This window comes from Argiope bruennichi, chromosome 3 (genome assembly GCF_947563725.1).
Source record: "Argiope bruennichi chromosome 3, qqArgBrue1.1, whole genome shotgun sequence".
NCBI classification, from domain to species: domain Eukaryota; kingdom Metazoa; phylum Arthropoda; class Arachnida; order Araneae; family Araneidae; genus Argiope; species Argiope bruennichi.
The window spans coordinates 132,283,178-132,308,212 of record NC_079153.1 but is presented as its reverse complement, the minus strand read 5'-3'; the positions used below and the strand labels follow the sequence as shown (position 1 = coordinate 132,308,212).

The following is a 25,035-nucleotide window of genomic DNA, read 5'->3' as shown; positions in this document are numbered from 1 at the left end:
AATTTAAATGTTGCTATAAGGTATAGATCAATGATTTTTATACATCATCAGTAATATTGTATAAAGTAAAAAGTAAAGTAAAGTATTTTGCTTGTTTTATTTTGATATTAATTTCCTTTTCAGTGTAACCTGGATTTCTCCTTATCTGAAAAATTATAATGTTCACATTAAAATTATTTTCTAAAACTTTCTTTTTTTATTTTTTTCAACAAACTAATTTTTTAAAAAAATATTTCTAATTTTAATGCAAATAAATAGATTGCTACATTAACATAATTTCTTATGTTTTTCTTATGGTTTTTTTCTCTAAAAATTACTTGAGAGCTACATAAAAGAGAAATGAAATCCTTGGTTTTGTAGACTCGAAAATTTAATGACTCATAAATTTGCTATAAAGTTATTTCAATAAAATGCCGATAATACTTGCTGAGTCTCTAAGAAAATTGAATAAAAGTGAAATTTCTGAAAATAAAGAAAGATGAATCGATGAAAAAAGGTTGTAACCTATCTTTTGACTATTAATCATTTATATCCCTGCTTGTAATGTCTACATATTATTTTTATCGGAATTGTATTTTATTTTTTTAGAGCAAGTTTCAATAAGAGAAACACACATAGAGTATATAAAAAAATCATAAAATTTTATTAATTACAAAATATTTATTAGCAAAATGAAAGTATCTTCAAATTACCATCTTAAAATACTAAAATAAATGTTATATTTAAAAAATGTAAATTGCAAATTTTTTAGCCATGGTTCATAGAAAATTTTTAACAAATTGGTCTAGTGTATAAGTACGGCACAGCTAAATTCGGTGTTCATGACTCTCAAAATTTTATAGTTTTTAGCAGTTAAAAAAACTTAGCCCTAAAGATAATATATTATTTCATTATTATAAACAATAAATATATATAATAACATTAATAATTTCATATTTAAAAATAAAGTTACCATTTCGAAATACTGTTCAACAAAATCGTGAAAGGTTTTTAAGTTCGTAATTTTAAAAAGTCTCATCCAACTTTAGTGTATTTTGGCTTTTAGCCATGTAATCCAGTAGAGATCCCAATAAATTCCAGTGAATTCTCAAAGCAGTGCGTAAGTAAATTAAATCCTCCATCTTTAAAAATTAGATTTAAAATAGACATTATATACATAAAAGTTATATTTTTCGAAATATAATTTTATTCATGCGAGAAACCTACAAAAAGTGTATAAAATCGATCATGCTTAGCTTATTCCATTCATCTAGAGTTTCTTTCTAGTTGCATAGAAGAAACAAATTGATTTTTTTACGATGATCAATGAAATCCATTTATAAATGTATTTATTTTGCATGATATATTTTTATACGATAACATTTCTTAACTTATTTTCAAAATATCTGGAATAAAAAGGGGTATATAACTTATGTGGTACATTACGTGCAAATTAAATAATTTCGACAAGAAAATATACCTTTAGAAAAGGTTATTAGTATTGCATGGAATTTCATGATAAACACCAGATAATGCTTTGTTATCAAAAACTGCAGAAGTGAAGAAGAATTATTAAAAGATCTAGGCGTAAATTCAAGTCAAATGATTAAAATTTCAAAGAAATGAATTTTCACGTTTCATCACCATTGATATTTTTACCTCGCATATTAAAAAATAAATGTATTGTATTCATGGAATTAAAAATTAATATAAAATAGATAATTCTCATGTTAATTATCTAATATTAATCCAATTATAGGGGCCGGGTCAAACTATCTAATAATAACATAAGGTCTCTCCACTAACTATTCAATAATAAACATCCTAACTATACAATAATGTGGGCTGAACTTAACTATCTAATAATAACAGTTATGGGGATCGAGCCTAACTATTTAATAATACTTCAATTATGAGGCCGAAATTAACTATCTAATAATAACACAGTTATGGTGGCTGGACCTAACTATCTAATGATAACTGAAGTGTTCCTCCACTAACTATCTAATAATAACTAAATTAAGGGTTTCGGGGCTTTCTATCTAATAATAACTGAACTTCTTCTAATTATCTAATAATAACTCAATTATGGCTGCCGTATTTAACTACCTAATAATAATTCAATTATGGTGGCGGGACTAACTATCTAATAATAACTGAAGGGTAACTCCACTACTTCTTTGTTAATAACTCATTTATGGGACCCCGATTTAACTATCTAATAATAACTCAACTATGGGGATCAGAGTTAACTATTTAATAAGAACTCAATTATGGGGGCCGGGCATGCTAAAAATAGGAATAAATATCTTAACATTTAAAATTTCAATTAAATATTGAAAATTTCATTTTTGAAGTATATGATTTGAAGGAATTCATACTAACTATAGGATTAGTATGGAGAGTAATACCCAAAATAAATAAAAAAAGAAAAATATATAAAACCATTTGTCGATTGCGAGACTCGAACGGAAGATCTGCAAAAATCAGCACTACAGCCTGTTGCTCAAGCTTACAAGCCACGTGTCCAGAGAGCTGACTTACGGTCTAAGATTTATAATATGACTATCCAAGTTTTAAATACGGTGGAACTCTGGTCTAAAAGAACAATTCTAAGAATAGGAATGAATTCTGCGCATGTGCATGATCTTTAAAATTAATATTTGAATTAAATATAGAAATATTTTGAAGGTACAATTTTTATTTTTAAATATATGATTTGGAATAAACCATAATAACTGTAGGATCAGTTTTGATAATAATACCAGAAATAAATAAATTAATTAAAAAATAAAAATGTATAAAAACATGTGTCGGCTTCATGACTTGAACTGAAGGCCTGCAAAATTCAGTCACAGCCAGCCGATCGAGTCGTGAAGCATCGCGTCAAGAAAGCGGCTGAAGGGTCTAAGATTCATAATACGACTATGAAATTCAAGATTTAAATACAATAGGAATGCTAAAAGCATAATGCGAAGAATAGGAATGAATTTTGCGCATGTACATGATCTTGACGCTTAAAATTTCAACTGAATATAGAAATATTCTGAAGTGAAATTTTATTTTTAAATATATAATTCATAATAACTGTAGGATTAGTTTTGATAACTACAGGTAAAATAAATAATATATATATATAACCTTTTGTGAGTTTCGAGACTCGAACTGAAGACCTGCAAAAATCAGCGCTACAGACTGCCGATCTGGCCACCAGGTCTAGCGTCCTGATCGCGGCTGAAAGGTCAAAGATTCATAATACGACTATGAAATTCAAGATTTAAATACTGTGAAAATATGGTTTTTTTGCGAACGTGCATGATCTTGATACTTAAAATTTCAATTAATCATTGAAATATTTTGACGAAAAATTATATTTTTAATCTATATGACTTGGAATATCTCATAGTAACTAAAGGTTTAGTTTGGACAGTAATGCCCAAAATAATGAGAAAAAAAATCGAAGAATAATATATAAAATTATTGATAGTTTTAAAACTTCAACTGCAGATCAGCAACAACCAACGATACAGCCGGCCGCTCTAGCCACCAAGCCACGTGTACCGAGAGCGTCTGAAGGGCATAAGATTCATAATAAGATTCTGCAATTCAAGTTTTAAATACTGTGTCAATCTGGTCTAAAAGCACAATTCCAAGAATAGGAATGAATTGTGCGCATGTGCATGATCTTGACAATTAAATTTTGAATGAAATATAGAAATATTTTGAAGTAAAATTTTATTTTCACATATATGATTTGGAATAATTCATAATAACTCTAAGATTTATTTTGATAATAATACCAAAAATAAATAAATAAATATACAAAATCATTTGTCAATCTCGAAATGAAGACCTTCAAAAACCCGCACCACAGCGAGGCGATTTAGCCAGAAAGCCACGTGTCCTAAGAGCGGCTGAAAGGTCAAATAATCATAATTTTGACTATCCAATTCAAGATTTAAATACGGTGGGAATCTAGTCTCAGTGGTAAGAAACTGAAGCTCAAAGGGCATATTACCTATCAAAAGTGAAATTTTCTTGGCTTACCATTGATCGGATTATTTAAAAAGGCCATTTATAAAATAGAAGAACTTAATATGCTGCTTTTGTTTACAATGAACATAAGAACTTTATTAGAAAATTCAAAAAGCCCCAAAATTAGGACAGGAAATTATTTAGAGACTTTTAAGGGGCCAGTAGGCTTTTAAATAAACAAAAATGAACAGAAAAAAAAATTTTATTTTTATTATTCTATCACAGAGGTTTATATTCAATTAAATTAATGTTATAAGATATATTTTTCAATAAAAGGAATATTTGACGGACCTAGACATAACAAAACACATTTTAATTACTACCCTTAAAATGATATAGTAATCATATTTAAATATCTTTGAAATGTTACTGGTGTCTTATTTATGAAGAAATTAAATAGAATTCATAATAAATATTTCTATTAAACATTAAAAAGAATAGGATATGTATTTTATATTTCCGAATTTATTTAGATATTTAAAATTCAATTTTAGTTTTGAAAAACATAAAATTTGTATGAAAATTCAGTGAGCGTGCATAAAAATATATCTAAAAAATTAGCATTTAATTGGAATTGCAAAGTCATACACGGTTTTATTCGAAATAATTTTATATTGGGTAATAAGGAAAAAATAACAGAAAAAATTAAAAATTGAGTCGCATGGAATATTTTGAAATTTAAAAAAATTACATTTTAATTTTTATCAAAATAATATTTTGTTTTAAAAAGTTTTTTTAAAGGAATTCAGTATATTTATATTTTAATACACATGCATAAAAAATTCATAACTAGTGAATAATTCACAAAAATACCTGATAGAGTCTACTGTCCCTTTAATTTAGTTTTTTTTTTGCCGGAATTATATTCATTCAAGGTAAAATCAACACAATCCGGAGTGTTAGGAAAGTGTTTTTACTCTATTTATTTTGTCTGTCTCTCCATTTCCAACCAGATGAACACTGTTGCCGAGTTGATGCTTTATTTAATAAATCAAGAGTAATCATTCCAACGCTGTCATCAATATACGATCAACTGAATTGCATTACAATGGTATTATTTTCATTACGCTGATTAATAAATGTATTTTTAAATGTCTATTTGTGTCTTTCAAGCTTTCATTTGTTATGTCTGCATATAAAAAGAAAAGGAACAAGTCAATTTTTCAGATGAAAACATTTTTAATGAAGAAGAATGTAATGCACGCACAGAATCACAGTGTAGAGAGAGAGGATTTGGACACTGGACGGCAGACAATGTTAGAGCAGATTGCATTACAGGCGTTGTGTTTTCACAAAAATGGTACACTTTCTAGGTATTATTTTTCAGTGAAATGAATTCTATTCTCTGAAAGTGCATTAAATCACTGAATTATCAAATTATTTTTTTCAAAGATAATCCAATATTTGCCGATATCTGTTCTTTCAATGTCTACTAATGGTTTTGTTGTTACTGAATCCTCGATTAGATTTTGATAAATCTATAAATAAGCAGTCTGCTAACCTGAAATTTTGAGCTCCGAGCTATGCAACTTGCTTGAATATCATCACAAATCTTATTCTTTTTTTTATGAGCGAATCTTTAAATAAATCTATGTATAAAATTAGGAACTGTTCTTTTCGTTAATCGTGATTTAAAAAACAGCCAGAAGTTTTTTGTTATTGAAATTTAAAATTATGGTATTCTTTTTTAAACATTGAAGTGCTTCAGTTAGGTATTCATTACAGAATAAATAATCTCAGAGATTTTTGGTTTTGTACAATTTTATCAGAAAAAGGAACTTAGGCCTGGTTGAATAATTGGATTTGAATTTCTAATATCGATTTAGATGGGGGGCAAGAGGGTAATTTGTTGGAATTATATAAAATTTATTTTTTTCATCAGAATTTTGATTTATGAAGATAAATTGGAAAATTTATCTTTATATTTTGCAATGCAGTAATCAATCATCCAATGGCCAACAACATTTTGGGCTCCGATCCCTCAAATTCTTTCGTAGTATTTTTCAAATTATTTAATTTTATGCTTTCATTTAATTATATACGCCCTTATTCAAATTAAAATCAAGTATTGTTTTGCTTACATTTAGAATATTATTTTAATAGCATTCCTATTTGACTACCATTTTCAGGTTTTACATTATGATATTTCATAATTTTAGAAAATTTTGTTATAATTTTAAATAACATCCAATTTTTTATTAAATATTAATTAATATTTTATTAAGAAACGTTTCCTTACTTTTTCTCTTTTATTTAAAATTTCTCTTTAATTTGTAGATTTTTTTAATACGTAGTATATTAAAATCAACTTTTTAGAAGATGATCTGATATTAAGCGTTTTATTATTTCACCTTGCCAAAATTTGCTGCATAAAGTTTCTTTTATAATGATTAAAATTAAAATCGATAAGGATATTTGATTTTGAAAGTTTGAAGGGTTAAAGGAGGCCCTCGAGATTTGTACTGCCAAATTGTTCCCTAGAAGGCGTAATCCGGCCTTGATATTTGCTATGCATTTTAATAGATTTAGATATCAAAACTTTTGACACCTCTATACATGCTCAACAAACCCATCCCACAAACTTTGCATTGACTTCCATGTTTATGAATAAGACTTGAGCATCTATTGAATTTGATGATTGTTATCGTATTTTTTTATTTTTGACTTGGTCAAGAAAATATCTTGATATCTAAATCTAATTCTAAAAATGTATCGCTTTTTTACATATTGACTGCAGGTGCTATTAAGTAAACTAATCAATTATATTAATAAAGGTTAAGAAGGGCATGTGCTTTTGAGACATGTAGTGTTTTTTTATTATTTCTAAAGGAATTGCAAATCTGAAATAAATTGCAGTATTTTTTTATGGTAGTTTTACAAAGTGAGAGGAGGGAAAAACCATGCATCTAAATAGGTATCCAAACCTATTTATTCTTCTTTCTTAACGCATGCGTTTTCTTTCTGCATTCAAGCTGTATTGTGCATTAAATAATCAATGATGATATGTGATACTGTTTTGCATGCATATGTCTCAACATTTAGCTAAATTTAGACTCGAAAGTTTATATAATTTTTTAAAGTTGAAATGATTAAATGATTGGAAAAAATTACAAAATAAAATGTTTATTTTAGATGAGGTATAATCAAATCAGAAATTTAGAACTGGATTTTGTATAAATTAAAAATTTACATAAAATTTAAAAAAAAAAAATTATGTCCAAAAAAATATTTCAACTAAATTTAAATAAGAAGCATAAATATTGCTGGAAATGTTTTCACTGATTTTTTAAAGAGTTTAATTTAATTGTATTTACTAAAAATAAAGGAAATAATTAAAAAAATGTAATAATGTTCAAACAAAGAGTTTTTCAACATTTTTCTGTTTCTTTTATAAACAACACCCTTATTTTCTTTTATGTACCATAGAGGTAATCCTGTTCCATATCTGTGCTTTACAGAAATTTGTTGCTTTTTCTTTGTTTGTTAAAATAAAGAAAGAAACTCTAATAAATAAAGATATAATAATTTTTCTTCGTCTTAAAAGAATTAATAAAAATTAATTACATAAATCAATATTAATACAAAAAATAATATTTGACATGTTTATAAATAGTGCTTGCTGAACCTTTCCTTCATAGATTGTATATTATTCTAAAATGACTCATGGTTAAACTTCTAAAAAGTGTGTGAAATTAATTCATTTTACTTTATTACGAATTAATTCGGATATTTAGGGAAGGGAATGACACTATTATTTCGCCTTAACAATATGATATGTTTCCTATTTATAAAATGCAATTTGAAGTATTTTTACTTTTCGATAAAAATCTAATCATTTTACTAATTCTTGTATTAATTGAATGTCTATATTATTCTATCAAAACACAACAGCCCAAGCAATTCCTTTCTTAAAGCGTATTGTTATGTTTTTAGAAATTGCTACAACTTTTCAATATTGGATTACTTTTTATGCTAATATAATAATTACCATCATTAACAATCATATATTGTACAATAATACTAATATATCGAATATTTTAATTTCAATCATTGATTTAATTTTTAAACGGGTATATGATATGCTTTTAATATCCAGTATCTGGTTTGTTTTCTTAACATAATTAGTTACATATTAAAATATGCATATTATAAGTGATATGCATATTATACTTCAGAAAATTTGCTACAGCTAGTCATGACATTTTTTTGGCAGTATAATCAATTTTCATGTCTTGATATTTACTAATATCGATTTAATATATCCAATAACTTGATGCTTTATTATATACTATTTTAATAATATGTTTTGATACCTTGATGATTTATTTCATATCAAATTAAATTGTCACATTTTGATGAATTGCTCCATTCCAGTTTAATGAACTTTCAAACCTTTATGCTTAAATGCTTACCAGTTTAATGAAGTTTCTTTTGCATTTTGATATCTTACTTCATAACAGCTTAAATTTTTTTTATATCATTAACTTTTAGCTTTGAACTATTTTGATGTATTATAGTATCTTCTTGTTTTGCTTTACATCGGATTAATGAATTCGAATTTTTTTTTCTAATTTCATTATTCTTAAGATTTGTGATGATAAACAGCTTTGATTTTATTCCTTAGACAATGCATTTTAATTACAGTCTGGAACTGATGATCAGTGTGGCTATAATTATACAAGAAAATTTATAATAATAATAATAATCATTATTATTATTATTTTGCATTCTATCCTAAAGTTAAAATAACACTATGAAAAGAAGCTAGTGAAATAATGTAGAACAATCTGTTCTATGTCTTATGAAATCTCGCACTTCTCACATGGCAAGAAGTTGTGAAGCATGATTGATAAATTATAAAATGAATTCAAAAGAGAGGGAAAAATATCATAGTACAAAAAATGTTTGTCAATGCTTGTTAAACTGGGTAATGGCAGACAATGCAAATCAGTTTTTCAAATGTAGAAAAGTTCAAAGCACAATTAGAGAAAGAATGTCAAGTTTTATTTTTGAAACTATTTCTTTTTATTTCCTTAGAAGATTCATTGAATTTACACAGAACTTCAATTAATTTTTTTTAGAATTTAATTGATCAATAATTTATTTTCTTAATAATATAACAAGAATAGCATTTAAACCAATTTTAAAATGGCAATAATTTCGAAATTGTAAAAAAAAAAAAAAAAAAAACGGTGATGGTTACAAAATTTATTTAAAATTATTAGCAAATACACGTAATTTTTTTAAGAAAAAAAATTATTTTCATTCTTGTAAAACATTATATTGTTACAAATTTAAAAAATTTACAATAATAGAGAAATTAATGCAATAATTTATGTTTGAGAGAATGGTTGAATTAATAGAAATTTTATTACATTTGTTCATAAAATATTTCTGTAATATAAAAATCAAGTCCTTAAAAAATATATTTTTTCCTTTTTGATCATTATCGGCATATTACATTTAATTATTATTATATTTATTTATTTAGTTATTACGTAATTTTAAGAAAAAACGTACCATTTTATTGATTACAATTTGCTTGAAATTTAGCAAAGACTTGTTATTTATTTGGCCATAGAATTACAGTTTTTATATCTAATTCCTAATGAATACAAAATTTTTTGTTTCAAATCAAGTTTTTTTTGTATATTATTTATTGCGTGACTTAAGGTAAAAGTCTTATGGTCAAGATTATACAACTATAGAATTTAGTTGCATCTGTATTTTTGAATTGGTTTTTCGTTTATTGCAAAAATAAAAGTTGACATTCTTTAAGTGATGAAAAAATATTTCATCCAAAGCTCAGGTATGATTATGAAAAGTGGCATATGTGTTATTAGAAAATATGAAGTTGAAATAACTACTCTAAAATGTACAATAAGGAATGTGATCAAATAAACATAAAATTATAAAAAAAGTTTGTTCTGTTTCATTATAATTTGTTGAATTATTTTGTGGTGAAAATAGATTCTCTATGAACAAAATTCTCCCAAATAATGGAATTATTTCTATTATTATTTTATTTTTCGAATGTTCTTTTTTGTCGAATTAAATCCAAATTTATTTGATTCAAAAATTTTGAAATAATATGCTTTTACAACATTTAGCTTAATCCGCTTGCTTATTAATTCTATTAAGATAATTTTTAATTAAATATTTAATTAATTAATTTTGAATGTTACAATTTTGAATAGCTTGAAGTAAGAATATTTGTATTGATATAAAAATATTTGAATTGTGTTTTGCATAATCACAGTTTATTTTCTTTGTTCTTAGTTGTGCTTTCAAGAGATCTTTAGAATTTACTGAAACTCAGAATTATCTTTTTGATGGTTAATTTCAGAGGAATTTTGTTTGCATTGTAGCTGTGATGGTCTTTGTTTATACTGAAGTTCAGGATAATTCGGTGGAAATTGATTTCCAGATAAATTTTGAGTGTTTCGAAAATCGGTAGAAGTCTGATTATAATAAAATTCAGAAGGATTTTGTGAATAATAATTCTCTTGTGGGTTTTGCCTTGTTTTAATATATTCTGGAGATTTTTGTCTCGCCATAGATTCTGGAGAATTTTGTTTTGTTATGAAATCTTGAGGCTTTTGTTTTTCTAGATAGTCGGGGGAAGTTTGTTTTGGTAGACTTTCTGGCGAATTTTGCCTTGATATATATTCCGGAGAATTTTGCTTTGTTGTATATTGTAGAGAATTTTGTTTTGTTATATATTCTGGTGAATTTTGCCTCGATACATATGCTAGAGAATTTTGTTTTGTTATATATTCTGGTGAATTTTGCCTCGATACATATTCTGGAGAATTTTGCCTCGATACATATTCTGGAGAATTTTGCCTCGATATATATTCTGGTGAATTTTGTCTTGATATATATTCGGGAGAATTTTGTCTGGTTGCATACGGTGTTGAATTATGTTGGGCCATGTATTCGGGAGAATTTTGCCTTGTTATGTACTCTGGTGAGTTTTGTCTCGGATGATATTCTGGTGAATTTTGTCTTGTAATATACTCCGGTGAATTTTGTCTTGTAACATAAATCTCCGGAACTCCTTGTCTAAAGACATATTCAGGAGAATTTTGTCTGGAACTGTATTCAGGAGAATTTTGTCTTGAAATGTATTCGGGAGAATCGTGTCTGGTTATGTACTCGGGAGAGTTCTGTCTTACAATGTATTCCGGAGAACCTTGTCGAGAAGAACCTTTAAGAGCAATTTGTCTGGAGTCTGATTCGGGGGGATTTTGTCTTCCTGGGAATTCTGGAGAATTTTGAAGAGGCTTGTATCCAGTAGAATTTTGTTTGTATTTGCGCTTGTGATGTTTCTGTCTATAGCGGATGTCGGACGACTTCTGGCAGCTGCAGCACACTTGGCTGTTATTTAGAGGGGTTTTCCTTCAATAATAAAATATTTTTTCAATGATCATAAAAATAATAACAAGATAAGAAATGAATAATGGAACTGTAAATCTTACTCTAACAGGATCCATAATCCATAGTAGCAAAAGCAGAACAAGCTGATGACAATTAATCCAAGAATAGTTATGACTAGAACTGGTACTCGGTGTACCTAAAATTTGATAAAGTATTAATTATCGATTCGTTTTTTACAACAGTTTTATCTATCTTCAAATTCTATTAAAATATATTTGTAGTTATCTACATATTCTTCATTTCATAGTATCCCACATTTTTCATTGTTTTTGAGAATATCTCCTGGTTTATTTGAAATGCTTGAATTTTCATGACATATTCTTCTTCTTCCCTGTTTTATTATTATAATTCTAAGCAAAAACATGCAATTAAAATTTGATACTAGAACTTTTTTTTTAATTTTCGATGAATTATGATATGAATTTTTATTGAATCTCTATTCTTTTTTCTAAATAGGTTGAAATTAATATTATAAAATTGAAGAAATCAGATTTAAAACATTTTTTTCTTTTAAATTTATCGCATTTGCATACTTACATGAGAATCAAAGTCATCCCAATATTTATCGCATGTGAGGAAGGAACAGATGGATTGATCCAAGTCATCTGAAAAGATTTGAAAAATTTGTAATTAATGATAATTTAAATGTAAATGACTGTTAATGAGTTATATTAAAAAATTTGCAGATATCGAGTTCAGTATGATACTTATTATATTTAATTAAAAATTATTGCAGTGTTCCGCTGTTTCTGCTATTCGTAGAGAATGGCGTTAATTTATGTTGCTCCATGGTATACGTCAAGGATAATGCATTGATTTTAGTAAAGGCTTCTAACAGTTAAGAGATTAGCAGATACAGAGTTCAATAACAAGCTTTGTATTTCATTAAAAGAAATAATACAGTATACCACTTTAATTTGTATTGTTTACTAAAATGCATGATATTTGCAGAGAAAGGCTCTAATTTATATCGCTCTGTGGCATACGTCAAGGATGGCGCACTGATTGTAATATCCAGAAGGAACCTGCTGTTATTTTTATTTTTTTTTAATCTCGAAAATAGTATTTACATATTTTACATTGTTCCTTAAAATATTCAAAAATATTTTGAGTACTTATTTTGTAAAACTAAAGTAATACTTTTTTATAGACAAGTAATAATGAAGTCATCCTATTAAATATTCAGATCCAGCAGTTTGAGCCGGATTTATAACTGTATGATTTCTGATTTCCAAGTCAGTCAAATAAAATCATATTTTCTGAGGATAAAAATGCCCATGTTTTTGATGTGCAGATATCTCAATATTTGTAAGTAAAATTTGTGAAGGAAATCATTTGCATTCAAAGTATTTTATAGAATGTGATGCATAACTTTTAAAATAAAGTAAAATAACATTTTACTCTTGAGTAATACTTTTTATTTTTTTCAATCTTGACAAAAACATTTAGTTACATTATGAACTGAATTTATTATAATTGGTAATGTCTCGAGTAAAAAGAAAAAAAAAAAAAGATAGTATTAGATTAAATAATGCCAAAAGAAAACCTATTCTTCCATTTAATTATTTTAGCGAAAGAAGAATTATTTGCATCTTTGAATGAAGTCTTTATGTTACAAGTAGAGATAATTTATTTTATGTCTTTAATCTATTAACCGGCAACGACGTCGATTCCCTTATACCTATATTAATTCGTTAATAATATTTTGTTACTCATTCCTAATTAATGTAAATAATATATATTAATTGAGAGTGAGTAAATTATATAGAAATAAAATAAAAAACAATATTTATATCTAGTTGAAGGATTTAAGTAAATGCTTTTATAATTGATAATCATTTATAGATGCTTTTATAATTGATAATTATTTATAGATGCTTTTATAATTGATAATTATTTATAGATGCTTTTATAATGATATTTATTGAATCATTTTAGATGAATAAGAGATAATTTTTTCAGAATAAAGGAGTTGATAGTGAAATTCATTCGAAAAGTAGTTAGTTGAGAAGTCTTTATATTGCTACATAATAATTACATAATGATTAGAAAATACATAAATTATATATAATTATAAAATAAAAAAAAATCTTCTATTCAAAAATTTAACTAATTTAATGGTAAGGGAAAGTATAAGTATATTATAAATATTATTTCACTTGTTAAAACAAAGAATGACATTATTCCGATTGCAATTATAATTTGTCAACATTTTGTACATTAATAGTGCACTTTAATGCACTTAAATGTACTTAAATGAATTCATACCTTCGATGTCTTGAAAGTCCTTCGATGACATATTAACCAGCATACCAATTGTGCATTGTCTGATCAGAGTCTGTGGAAATAAAATCAGACATAAATTTTCTAAAAGAGTTAAAATATAAGTCACATAAACATTAATTAATATTAGGAATCAATTCATGATCATCAGAAATTTCAAAGTAGAATATATGAGCAAAATGCTTCCCTTTTTTATATTGGACATACCCGCAGGCTTTTGAAAGTCTTTTAATGAAATTTCAATAATTTTCCCAGAATTCCTTTGCACATTTATAAAACTCTGTAGGGACAAAAAAAAATATTGAATTGTGTTTACAGAAATTATCTCATTAAATTTGCCTAGCAAAAATATACTAAATTCTGTTGGTTAAGAAAAAGTTTCGGAATTTTCTTGGATAAAATAATTCATTCAGGATATGTGATTTATATTTTAAGTATTTTATAATTTATGAAATACGTTACACTATTAGATATTTTTTATTGAATAAAAGGATTTATAATGAAATTATTCTAGTTAAATAAAAAAAAATGCAAATGAGCATGTTTTAAAAAATTAAATAAGTAAGCTGAAATAAAATTTTAATTTCCTTTTTTTGAAAAAAAAAAACTATATTTCTTGCGTCATATTCCAATCACTAATCTAAAAGTTTTTTTTTTTCTTTTTTTCCCAAAATTTTTATGCTGTAAATAAGTAATAATCGTTTCAAATGTCGTATATTACATTTTGATTGATAATCAAACTGTTGTATTGATTACATCAAAAATTTTCTAAGATTGATGTTGTAGAAATTAAATTTTAAAAAAATCCAAATAATTTACTATAAAATATTTAAAATTGAAATTGAGTCTGTTAAGTGCAAATTTCATCAAGCTTTATATCAAATTAATCTAAAAATTAAGATAAACAGTCTTGAATTGTGGCGCCATCTATTATTTTTAAATGGAAACTATATACGCCATTAAAATTGTTTTTGCCGAAACTATGGATTTTTACAGCACGGTTTAAAAGCAGTTAATTTACTTATTTTGTTAATAAACAAGCAAAAAAAAAGTCGATGAAATAAATTTTTAAAAACTGAAGTTACTTGAATTCAATTGTTATCTAGCAAATTCAATTAGAAGCAAAACAAGATATATCTAGAAAATGATCAAGTTATAAATGATACATTTTATGAAAGCAAAATTGAAGAATATATATATATATATATATATATATATATATATATATATATATATATATATATATATATATATATATATATATATATATATATATATATATATATATATATATATATATATATAATGGAGAGATTTTTTCTCTTACTTCAGTTAATGCTCGAAGTTTCAAAAATTCAAATCATTTTTAAAATTTTCTATTCAAGCTTTGTCTCTGATATTGACAGAATGTACATTTTGGATTAATAAGCAAAACATATGTGCCGCCATGATTTAAACGAATCATATGAATATCGTTTCTTCAAACGACATTTTTTGGCCATTGTATTTAGAATATAAGCGAATAGAAATCAATTTGATATTGTATTTTATATTAAGAGACACATTAGAGCATATTTTATTCATCGAACATCCCGTTGTCAGCAAAACAGTCAACAGTGTTTTAAAAAAAATAATAAATTTTGCGGAATTAATGCAAATTTAACTGAATGAGAAAAACCGACATTAATTTAAATTAATTTAAAAATCGAGATTTCATTTTATGTAAAACGGATCATGACATTAAGATTTTAGTAGAATGTATAGGATTCTTCAGTTGTAATTCATGCAAGAAGTAATGCTTAATAGTTATTCCAATACCTAATACTGATTAATAAAAAAAAATAATCCAGAGCGATTACAGAACAAAATGTTACAAATGTATTTTTATTATTCATGAAACAAACATTTGATTTTAGTGCACAATATATACAAATAAAAATTCATTAAAACGAAATCATCATATTGATTTAAAATTATATCTTGTTCATCCATCAAGTAAGCTCTATTAAATTTTTAATATCAAAAGCAAACAATATTTAAAATTAAACAGTTTATTTAAAAAATTGTCTCGGTTGTTAACATTGCAATAGTAAAATAAATTTCTCATTTATCAAGATAAAAAATAATATACATTTTTTTTTCTCTTAGCAAAGAAATAAATGTGAACACACACACACGTGTGTGTGTGTATGTGCATGTGTGGGGTGTGCGTGTGCGTGGGGGTGCATGCAAAACTTTATTTGATTTAAAAAAAAAGCAGTTGACGTATTGTTTAACAATTTTATTTACATGATATAATGTAAATAATCCAATTTTTAACTATTATCATGATTTCTTTATAACAGCCATGACGAGCTCAGTGCGGTATATTGAAGAGAAAGGTAGAAAGCAGTGAGAGGAGGAGGTGAGAAAGTGGCTTTATAATTTCAAAAAGGAATCTACTGATACATTTTTCTTTTTTTGGTTCGGCATATGCCAAAGAGTGACTTGCGGAAATAAAAGTTCTCGAATTTCGGAAATTAAAATAAAACTATTCGAATTTCAAATGTTTAATCATAGAAAATCAGAAAAGTAGTTAAAGCTAAAAGCTAACAAATTTTTCCCCCATTTTCTTTACCAATTTCTTTATTTTTTTTCAACCACGAAAAGGAAATTATATTATTGACATTTTACTTTTGAATACAAAATCTGACGTAGTTAAATCAGAAGAAACATAGATAATACATATTCAATAATTTTCATGTTCATGCTGTCATTTGACATCGCATCCTTTTTTCCTCTTGTGGAAAGCATAAAAATTTTAATATCAAATCGACCCATTTAGCTTATATGACGCGATTTGAATTGACTTTATTATTTTTGTGTCTCTTAACCGCAGTAAAAGTAAATTATAAATTAATTTAGATACATTGTGTTATTCTTTGTAGTAGTTTCCAAATCTTAGTTTTAACGATACTAAATATAATTTCAAGAATTAAAAAAATAATACTGTCTATTTGTTATGCCTCTAGAATGTTACGATAAAATGCTTCTTCAAATTTCTGATCCTAAAAAAATGTTCCATTCTACCATATTTCAAAATTTCTTCCAATAACAACCAAAATAGCCCCACTAGAAAGAACGAGAAAATTTTTGTTAATAACAATTTTTCATCCTACTGAAATGATGCTAGTTACATGTTCTAACATAATTCCAGAACAAATAAATTACTACCAAAGCTTCAATGAGATATTTATATTCGAGCTATCCTCTCTTCCCCCCTCTCCAATTCAAATGTTGTGCTTTCACTAGGAAGAATACATTCTGTAAATTTCTTTCCCAACATATCGTTGTCTCGATGATGAATGAAGAAATGGCATAAAACGATATTTTAATCATGTTTAATCACATTTCCCCTTTGTGTCATAAATCACAAGAGGGAAAATTGGAGCCCTTTCGGAGAAGGAAGTTTGTTCATTTTTATCGATAAAGCAAGAGGGGGTGTTAAAGGAAAACTAAAGGTTTTTTTTCCAGCAATCCCCCCACACTCATAGGTCGGGAAAGAAATTAGAATAAAAAACAGATGATAAAGGAGATGATTTCCGTGCTTTTTTTTCATAATAGTTCTTTCCTCTCCCTAGTTAATTGTATGCTTCCGAAAACTCAGTGATTGGAATTTGACATAAAAATTAGTCTCATATTATCATCGTTTGCGAAGAATTATATTCTGATGCAAAAAGTGGATACTCCAGGGCAATCATGGTGTACTTCATAGCCTATAATTACGAATTGCGCAGATGAAAACGCTTTATTTTTATGCTGTACTAGACAACATAATCCACAATGATATGTCCATTTATCTGCAAATAAGAGGGAGATTCCTTTTATTGCTGTTAATTTTGCAATATGCGGCAATTTGCAATCGTTTCGGCGTTCATAAATATGCAAAGTAAATACTCAAATGTCGAAACAGAAAAACTGCCATATTTACAGAAGATGTCATTGCTTGCAATAATGTTGAAATTGCAGGACGCCGGGCAATTGATTCTTATCTTTTGAAACGGAGCAAAAAATAAAATAAAAAGCGTAGATCGTTCTTTATTATGTTAGGGTTGGTATTGGAGAACGGATTTGTGAGAAAAATTTGATCGACGTTTGCTTAATGCACCTCTTACTAAACAGTTTTTGTTTTATTACTTTGATAAAAGAAAATCTTTTATTTATGCTTTGCTAACAAGCATAAATTGTTCTAAAAATAGATAAAAGTACTGCCCTTTGAGTTCTAGCAAAAAAAATTAAACTTTTTTTTTTTTTTAAACATGATTGAGCATTAGTAACTTCTGTAATCACGTTTCATTGCTGAATAGCAGACTAAATAATTCTGAATGTTGGATTTTATTACTCAGTTTTGATACTCGATCGTGATTTATAAATTCTATAAGATTAATTTATTTGATAACTTTCAAGAAAACTGGCAGTTATTCTCATTAAAATAAATAAAAAAAACTTCTTTCAAATAAATGGAATAATTTCTTTAGAGGAATAATGCGTGCGAAAAATCGCAATAAGTATAAATCAAAAGATGATCTAAAATCCTTGAGATTATCATAATAAATTTGGAAAACTAAAATATCATATTTTTGTAGAGTTATTTATACATTCAAAATAATTTCTTGACAAACAGAAGGGGCCGGGTTATTTCTAATTTTCTAATCCGTTCAATGACAGTTTAAAAAATATGTTTGTAACAGATATGGACTTCCATAGCGCTTGCGCCAATTCATAACAATCAATCATAAAACGACAAATCGGAATTTTCGAAAAGTCATTGGAAAAAAACGATTCAGATTTCTTTGGCTGAATATCAGTCTATTCCTTCAGTTCAATTGTAAAACAATATTGATATATTCATGAAAAATATTGGACAATTAATTTGAATATTTAGTAACACTCATACGACTGAAAATTAGAAATATTATTTTCCATTTATTAGTACTTTATTTCACACTTTGGTTTCGTTATTTTGTGTTGATTTATTTTTCATTTTGTTAGGTACATGTTTCGTTTTGAACCTGAATATATCTTTACACCTTGTTATTTCTTTCTTAAAACACATCTCAAAAATAGATGAAAATGGGACAGTAAACAGCCGGTTCCCTTATTGGAAATTCCTGTCGAATTAATTAAAGATAAATAATGCAAGAAAACGTGATTAGAATTCCGGACAATGAATTGCGTAAGGTGTCCATAAATTCATATTTCAAATTTTAAGATAGGTAAAATACATTAAAAAATGCACTTTTTTTTTGTTTAGTAATATGTTTAGTTTAGTTATATTAACGTTCCGTTTTTAAGCAACACTAGGGCTATTTTGGGACGGACCTTGTAATTTTGAACTTCGGTCAGATGATGAGGACGATACCTGAGCTGTCCCCATTTTCCAAATTTCCACAACACTCCAACGGGAGGATGCTGCTTGGCCCCTACAGATTGAGCATGCATCATACCCAGTTACATGACAGAATCGGCTTTCGAACATGAAATTGCCCGGTTTCGAAAGCAAGACTTTACCACCAGGCCACCGCGATCCTTTGTATAATAATCTGGGATCGGAAATAAAAAGTATAGGCAGAAAAAACATGACACTGTGTGTACCGAGCGGCCCGCATTCTCTTTCTTAACATGAGATGAACCTCTCCCGCTCAGCTAGTGGTATAAACATGAAAAACATTTTGTGATCCGATTTTGTCCTATGGGGAAGCGTTCATGGTGCAACTTAACTCCTCTCTTCCGTTACGATTCGCAGTCCCTTTCATAAGCTTCACGTCTGGTTTCTAAGAGAAGGCAAATCGCTCCATCATGTAAAAATATTTTCTAAAAGCCAAGAATAGTTTGAAGCAAGGGTAATGCCATGGAAACTAAAAAAAGTTGATTTCAATAATGCAAACTAAATAAACATCTATATATATTCAATGTTTTTCTCCCATTAAATTAATTTTTATTTAAGCTACATTTCTAAATATGTAAATCGTCTGGTTCAAAAACACCATGTAAATAAAGATTTTTTTTCACCTTTAAAGAATTTCTTGTTTTCTTGATCTATATTTTTCATTTTAAATCCTGTATTGTTAAAAAAAAATGCTTTTACCTCCTTTTAAAATCTGGTCCTTGAATTTAGGAATACCCTTTGTAGAAGAAAAAAATAGCATCTGCCATTTCGGAAAAAATAATTCTTATATTTTCAGAATCGGGATATTTATCAATCACATGCAATTTGGTACTATGCTTATTCTTACAGTTTTTCCTATTGCATAATAAAATGATTATTTTGATACTGTATTAATAGGCAAACAAAACTATTGTTATGAGATGAACGCATTCAAGAGTAAATATTTATAAATAAAAATAAAATAAGCTGTTTTTTGTGCGATAAAAACTAGTTCAGGCGCCATATTTTTCATATGGACATGCTAGCCATTATCTATACATCCTACACACCACTCAGCAACATAATATATTCGTGTGTACGTTAATGCAAAAAATTTGAATTTTCTTTCGGGAACCTAATTCTATTTCCAAAGAACTTGTGATTATTCAACTGAATAAAAATTCGAATTTCATTCCAATCGATCATTAAGAAATATATTTTTTACTCTTTTTTTTTGTTTAACACTATTTTTTTTTATCGTTAACATTTATAAGCAGTGAAAAATAATTGAATGTGAAATGCGAAATTAATTTCTCCTTACTTTTCATTTATAATCAAATTTTATAATTTCAATTTATATTTTTATTTTGTAATCTAGTAAATGAGCAGAATAAACTAAAAAAATCCTTCATAGACATAAAAAAATATTATATTCATAGAAGAAATAAATATTTAGTTCGAAATGTAAAATATCATATTGATAATCGCTATCATAATTAAAAAAAATTTAAATTTTGAGATTGAAGAATTATAATATCAATTAAAATTAGTATATAATTAACAATTTGCATGAATAAATGGATCAGTTCTAGAGGCAGATACATTTTAAAAATCTTAATTTGTCTTGATTAGTAACGAAACACACATAACATACACAAGAAAGCTTAATTTTTAAATTTATAATGAACTCTACGACAAAAAGATCTTTTATTTCATAATGCTTTAATCCGTTTCAAAAGAAATGGAAAAGGGAGGTGGCATTTTATATTTTCCGAAATGACTTCGAAGTTCTTACATGTTTCATCTTCATTAAAAATCTCATTCTTTCTTGTTTCTAGCAGTCCGAGCAGGTCAGCTTTATCCCAACTATACTTCCACTTCTCTTCATTTAGTATTTAAAAAAACACTTTTAATGATCATTTTTTTAATATATTTTTCAACGCAGAATTGGAAAGTATCCGTTCGAAATGAGATGCTTTTCATTTGTCAGGCTTAGAAGTTAGGTATATCCATTAATTTTAATTATTCATCATATTCTTAATCAGCCTTCTTGCCTGCAATAAAAATAATCCTCTGGCCTTGCAAAAAAATTAACGTGCGTAGTAGATTGTGGAGCATAAATTTGCCCTGACGTGTAGCTGTTTTTATAATTCTGGGTAGGGCTATAAAAAATATTTTTTCCTTCCATTTTCTTCTTTTTCACCAAGTACTTTTTTATAACGATGTAGAAGTAGAAAAGCAGAATGAGAATTAATCGTCATGCAAAATGATTAATTGTAACATTTAAAGCTGGAAAAAATTATGCAATTACACTGCTAGAGTAAGGAAATGGGGTTGAAAAAATGCCAAAGATTAAACTCAAAGGGTAGGGTAACTAAGAAGGAAAAAAAAATGGTAATCCATGGGTATGGGGCAGCTGCATGCAGCATCGCCCCACAACGTTAATTAGTGAAATTGTTCGTCTGCTAATCACTGAATAATATAAAAACTGGAATAAAAAAATGTGAATCTCACATATTTTTTTCATTTTTTGTGATATTTTTCAGCTTAGTTCGCCCATTAAGGTTAATTTTCTTCTAAAATTAATGAACCTAATCTGCTGAAGAACAGTGCAGACATAAAAAAAAGAACAGTTAAGCAATTATGATTTTTTTGAGACCTAACGAAAAAAAAAATTTTTTTTTCTTCCTTTCTCCTAGTTTTATAATGGTCCTTAATTTTTTCTTATTAACATGCAAAGCAAGGTCTGTGCAACATTTATCATGCAAATTCATAATTAATTGCGTTAAGAGAGGTAAAAAAAAATTTTTTTTTTGGAAAAATATGTATTTTGTAAAACGATTTTTTAAAACTTTAATTACGTATTTGCGGTAAATTGAGTCAGAATTACACGTAAAAGCATTTTCTTGAAAAAAAAATTACCTTATTAATTTTTTTTCATTATTCCAAAATTATTATAGCCCGAAACGAATTATTTATATGGTCCAATAAAAATAACAGGCATACGCTTTCGGTTTTAAATTTTGTAAAATAATTAGTCCTTTCACGAAGTCAAATCTTTGCTAATTATTATACAGTGCAAAAAGCTAAATCCTTGACGATGGGGGAAAAAGACTGAAATGATAGCATGAGAATTTTATGAAAAAATTTATATATCACATATATAATGTTATTCTGTAAGCGCTTAATCAGCTTATTTTCAAATAGATTAAAATATAATATTTATCCAAAAATTCTCAAAATTGTTATTAAAATTTTCTGTTATAGATATACAATAAAACAAAAGTTATAATCATGGAAATTATGTTTCAAATTACATAAATTACACAGTAATATTTTCAGTAGATAAATAATACATGTGATTTATTTGTTTCAGATTTCGCTTGCTTTGAAACTTGCTAATTACATCTATCGTTACAATTTTTATATCAACGTCACGTTCTTAAGTCACATAAAAACAAAAATTTTAATGATAAGCTTTATTTCATTAAAAATTACAGACTTAATTTGGGGCTTTAATTTTTTGGCATTGTATAGTGCATATTGAAATTGTTGTTACTTATGGCACTTTACAAGCCCACTGACAGATCTGTCAGCGATTTAAGCCGAGTGAGCGTCTCGTGTTTTTTCAGCAGTGGCAATTACGGCCAAAAGCACGGCTTAGCTACTTCATGTGTCACATTCGCTTGCAAACCCCTTTTCACAAGGGGGCACATTCACACAACTCACAGATATTACACAGAAGAAGAACATCCACACACGAACCGGGACTCGAACCCGGGAGCCCAGATCAGGGGGGTGACGCTCTACCCCTATGCCAGTACGCAGGCGGATATTGAAATGAATGCTTCTAGGTTATTTTTAGAACGGATGCTAATTAATTGCCATAAAGAGTACATTAAGATTTCAATTAAGATTTTGATATCAAAATCTATTCAAATTGCCAGTGTTTTTTATTTTTTTAATATCGAATTCTTTTTTGTTTTTCAAATTGGAAAAATAAGGTTCTTCGCCTTGATCTGATTTATCCTTGCTGTATCCTTGCACTTTCAGAATAGTATTACATATTTAAAGCATAACTGTGCTAGAAAATTAGATTATTTTTATAAGCACAATTATACTTTTCGTAAAATACTAAAAATGTAAAAAAGTTATTTAAAGAAAAAAACTCAATGTTTTTTTGTTTTTTTTTTTTGCATAAAAATTAGATAAATGGAAAGAATATTTACACATTGCACACTTAACTAAAGGGGAAAGATTGCTATGCCGTAACAAATTTGGCGCCAAGAACCAGCTAAACATTTTGTTGCGACTTAGAAATAATTCATTTCTATATTGTATCGGGAGGTCTGGAAAATCAAATGACAAATGACATTCTCAACAGAGGCCCTAGATAAATGCCTACGTTTGTTAGATTGCAAGAGAACGCAGGAAGATTAGAAAATTCCTTTAATCTAGTGATCAAATAAATTTGTAGGAAATGCAATTTTTAAAATTATAAACTACTAGGATTATAGTGTAGGTAAAAATTATTAAATTACACATTTAATATTAATTAAAATATGAAAAATTACATTTATTATTATATATTGGAATATTAATAAGTTTTTTGCTATGTGTCTAGTCTGTGACTTTGATAGTCTAACCAGATAGCATTTTTAGGGGATCCCGCAGAACCAACTTGTTAATTATTAACTAATTATGTTACATTACATTTGACGGTTATTGTTAAATAATTTTGAATGTTATATTTATTTAAAATTTATTATTTCTTTATAATCTTCTATATTCTGATGATCTCCTTATTTTATAATTGTAAGTAAGGAATTCATTAGTTGGTAATTATTGTTAATTAAAATTTTTTTTATTGATATCACTTATTTTTTTCATGATATACATAATAAAAAACAAGTAAAAATATTATCTTTTCACAATGGCACTAAAATAAAAGTAAATTAAAATTACTCATTAACATGATGACTATTTAAAGACATGAAACTGAATTGATTAATTGCTTAAAGAAGGACGAATAAAGTGCCTGAGGCTAAAAATATTTAATTCTGCTATAGATATTATGCGCATTAAGTCTATAAATGGTCAAACGCATACACCTTTTAACTTGCAGCGGAACGATAAAGTCATCTCTCCAAGGTTTAGAATTACGTGCTTCATCTTAAAATGGCCCTAGTATGGGCTGAAAATGAGACAGACGTTAATACAAGAGAGCTAAGCCAATACTTTTATAATGTATAAAATAAAATAAATAATTTTATGTATCAAAAAGCAGTAATTTTTATAAAAAATCCTTCAAAATAAAAAAAAATTAAAGAAAATCTATATTTGAAGAAAGAGTAAATTTGTTATGAAATACCTATTTTTTTATTTGAATTCGTGATTATTTTCTTATGCACATTTTATATGATTTTTTTAAAATCCTTCCTCAAAAAACGATAGTATTAAAAAATTATCAATTATAACATTAAAAAAAACTTTCTGACAATATTATAAGACAAAATTTAAAAAAAATTCAATAAGGATTAAGAAAGATTAAAACTAGAAAAATAAGTGGAAAAAGCAATCGAATCAGACGCTTTCTTCCCTTTTCCCCCATGTACAGAGGAACATGTGTGTCAAATTTCCTTCCAAATCTGTCAAAAAGTATGGAATTGTTTAAGGTCAAAATAAACAAGCAAATGGATTTTGAATTTTATATACTATGTAGATTCTATGCATAGTAAAAGTTGACAAGGGAAATTTTCAATATTATTCTAAATTTTACATTAAACTGCTTGCTGACAGTCTAATGCAAAATTAAAAAAAACCCTTGAATGCTTAGTATTTAAAATAATACTGCTTGAATGTAAAAAAAAAAAGATTAATTAAAACATTTT

The 25,035-nt window shown here is 26.9% G+C and overlaps 1 protein-coding gene across 2 annotated transcripts in view; it reads right to left on the bottom strand.

Moving 5' to 3' along the window:
* Positions 1-10,137: 10,137 nt before the first annotated feature.
* LOC129963532 (uncharacterized) overlaps positions 10,138-25,035 on the bottom strand; it is a 44,983-nt gene continuing 30,085 nt past the window's right edge. The window contains exons 5-8 of one of the 2 annotated variants that reach the window (XM_056077970.1): positions 13,723-13,792; positions 11,992-12,059; positions 11,496-11,590; positions 10,138-11,415 (exon numbers count right to left, since the gene is read on the bottom strand). In XM_056077970.1, coding sequence (XP_055933945.1) covers positions 10,320-11,415; positions 11,496-11,590; positions 11,992-12,059; positions 13,723-13,792 — 1,329 coding nt within the window. In that variant the 3' untranslated portion in view covers positions 10,138-10,319. The remainder of the gene's footprint in view (positions 11,416-11,495; positions 11,591-11,991; positions 12,060-13,722; positions 13,793-25,035) is intronic. The other variant, XM_056077971.1, reaches the window with a different exon arrangement.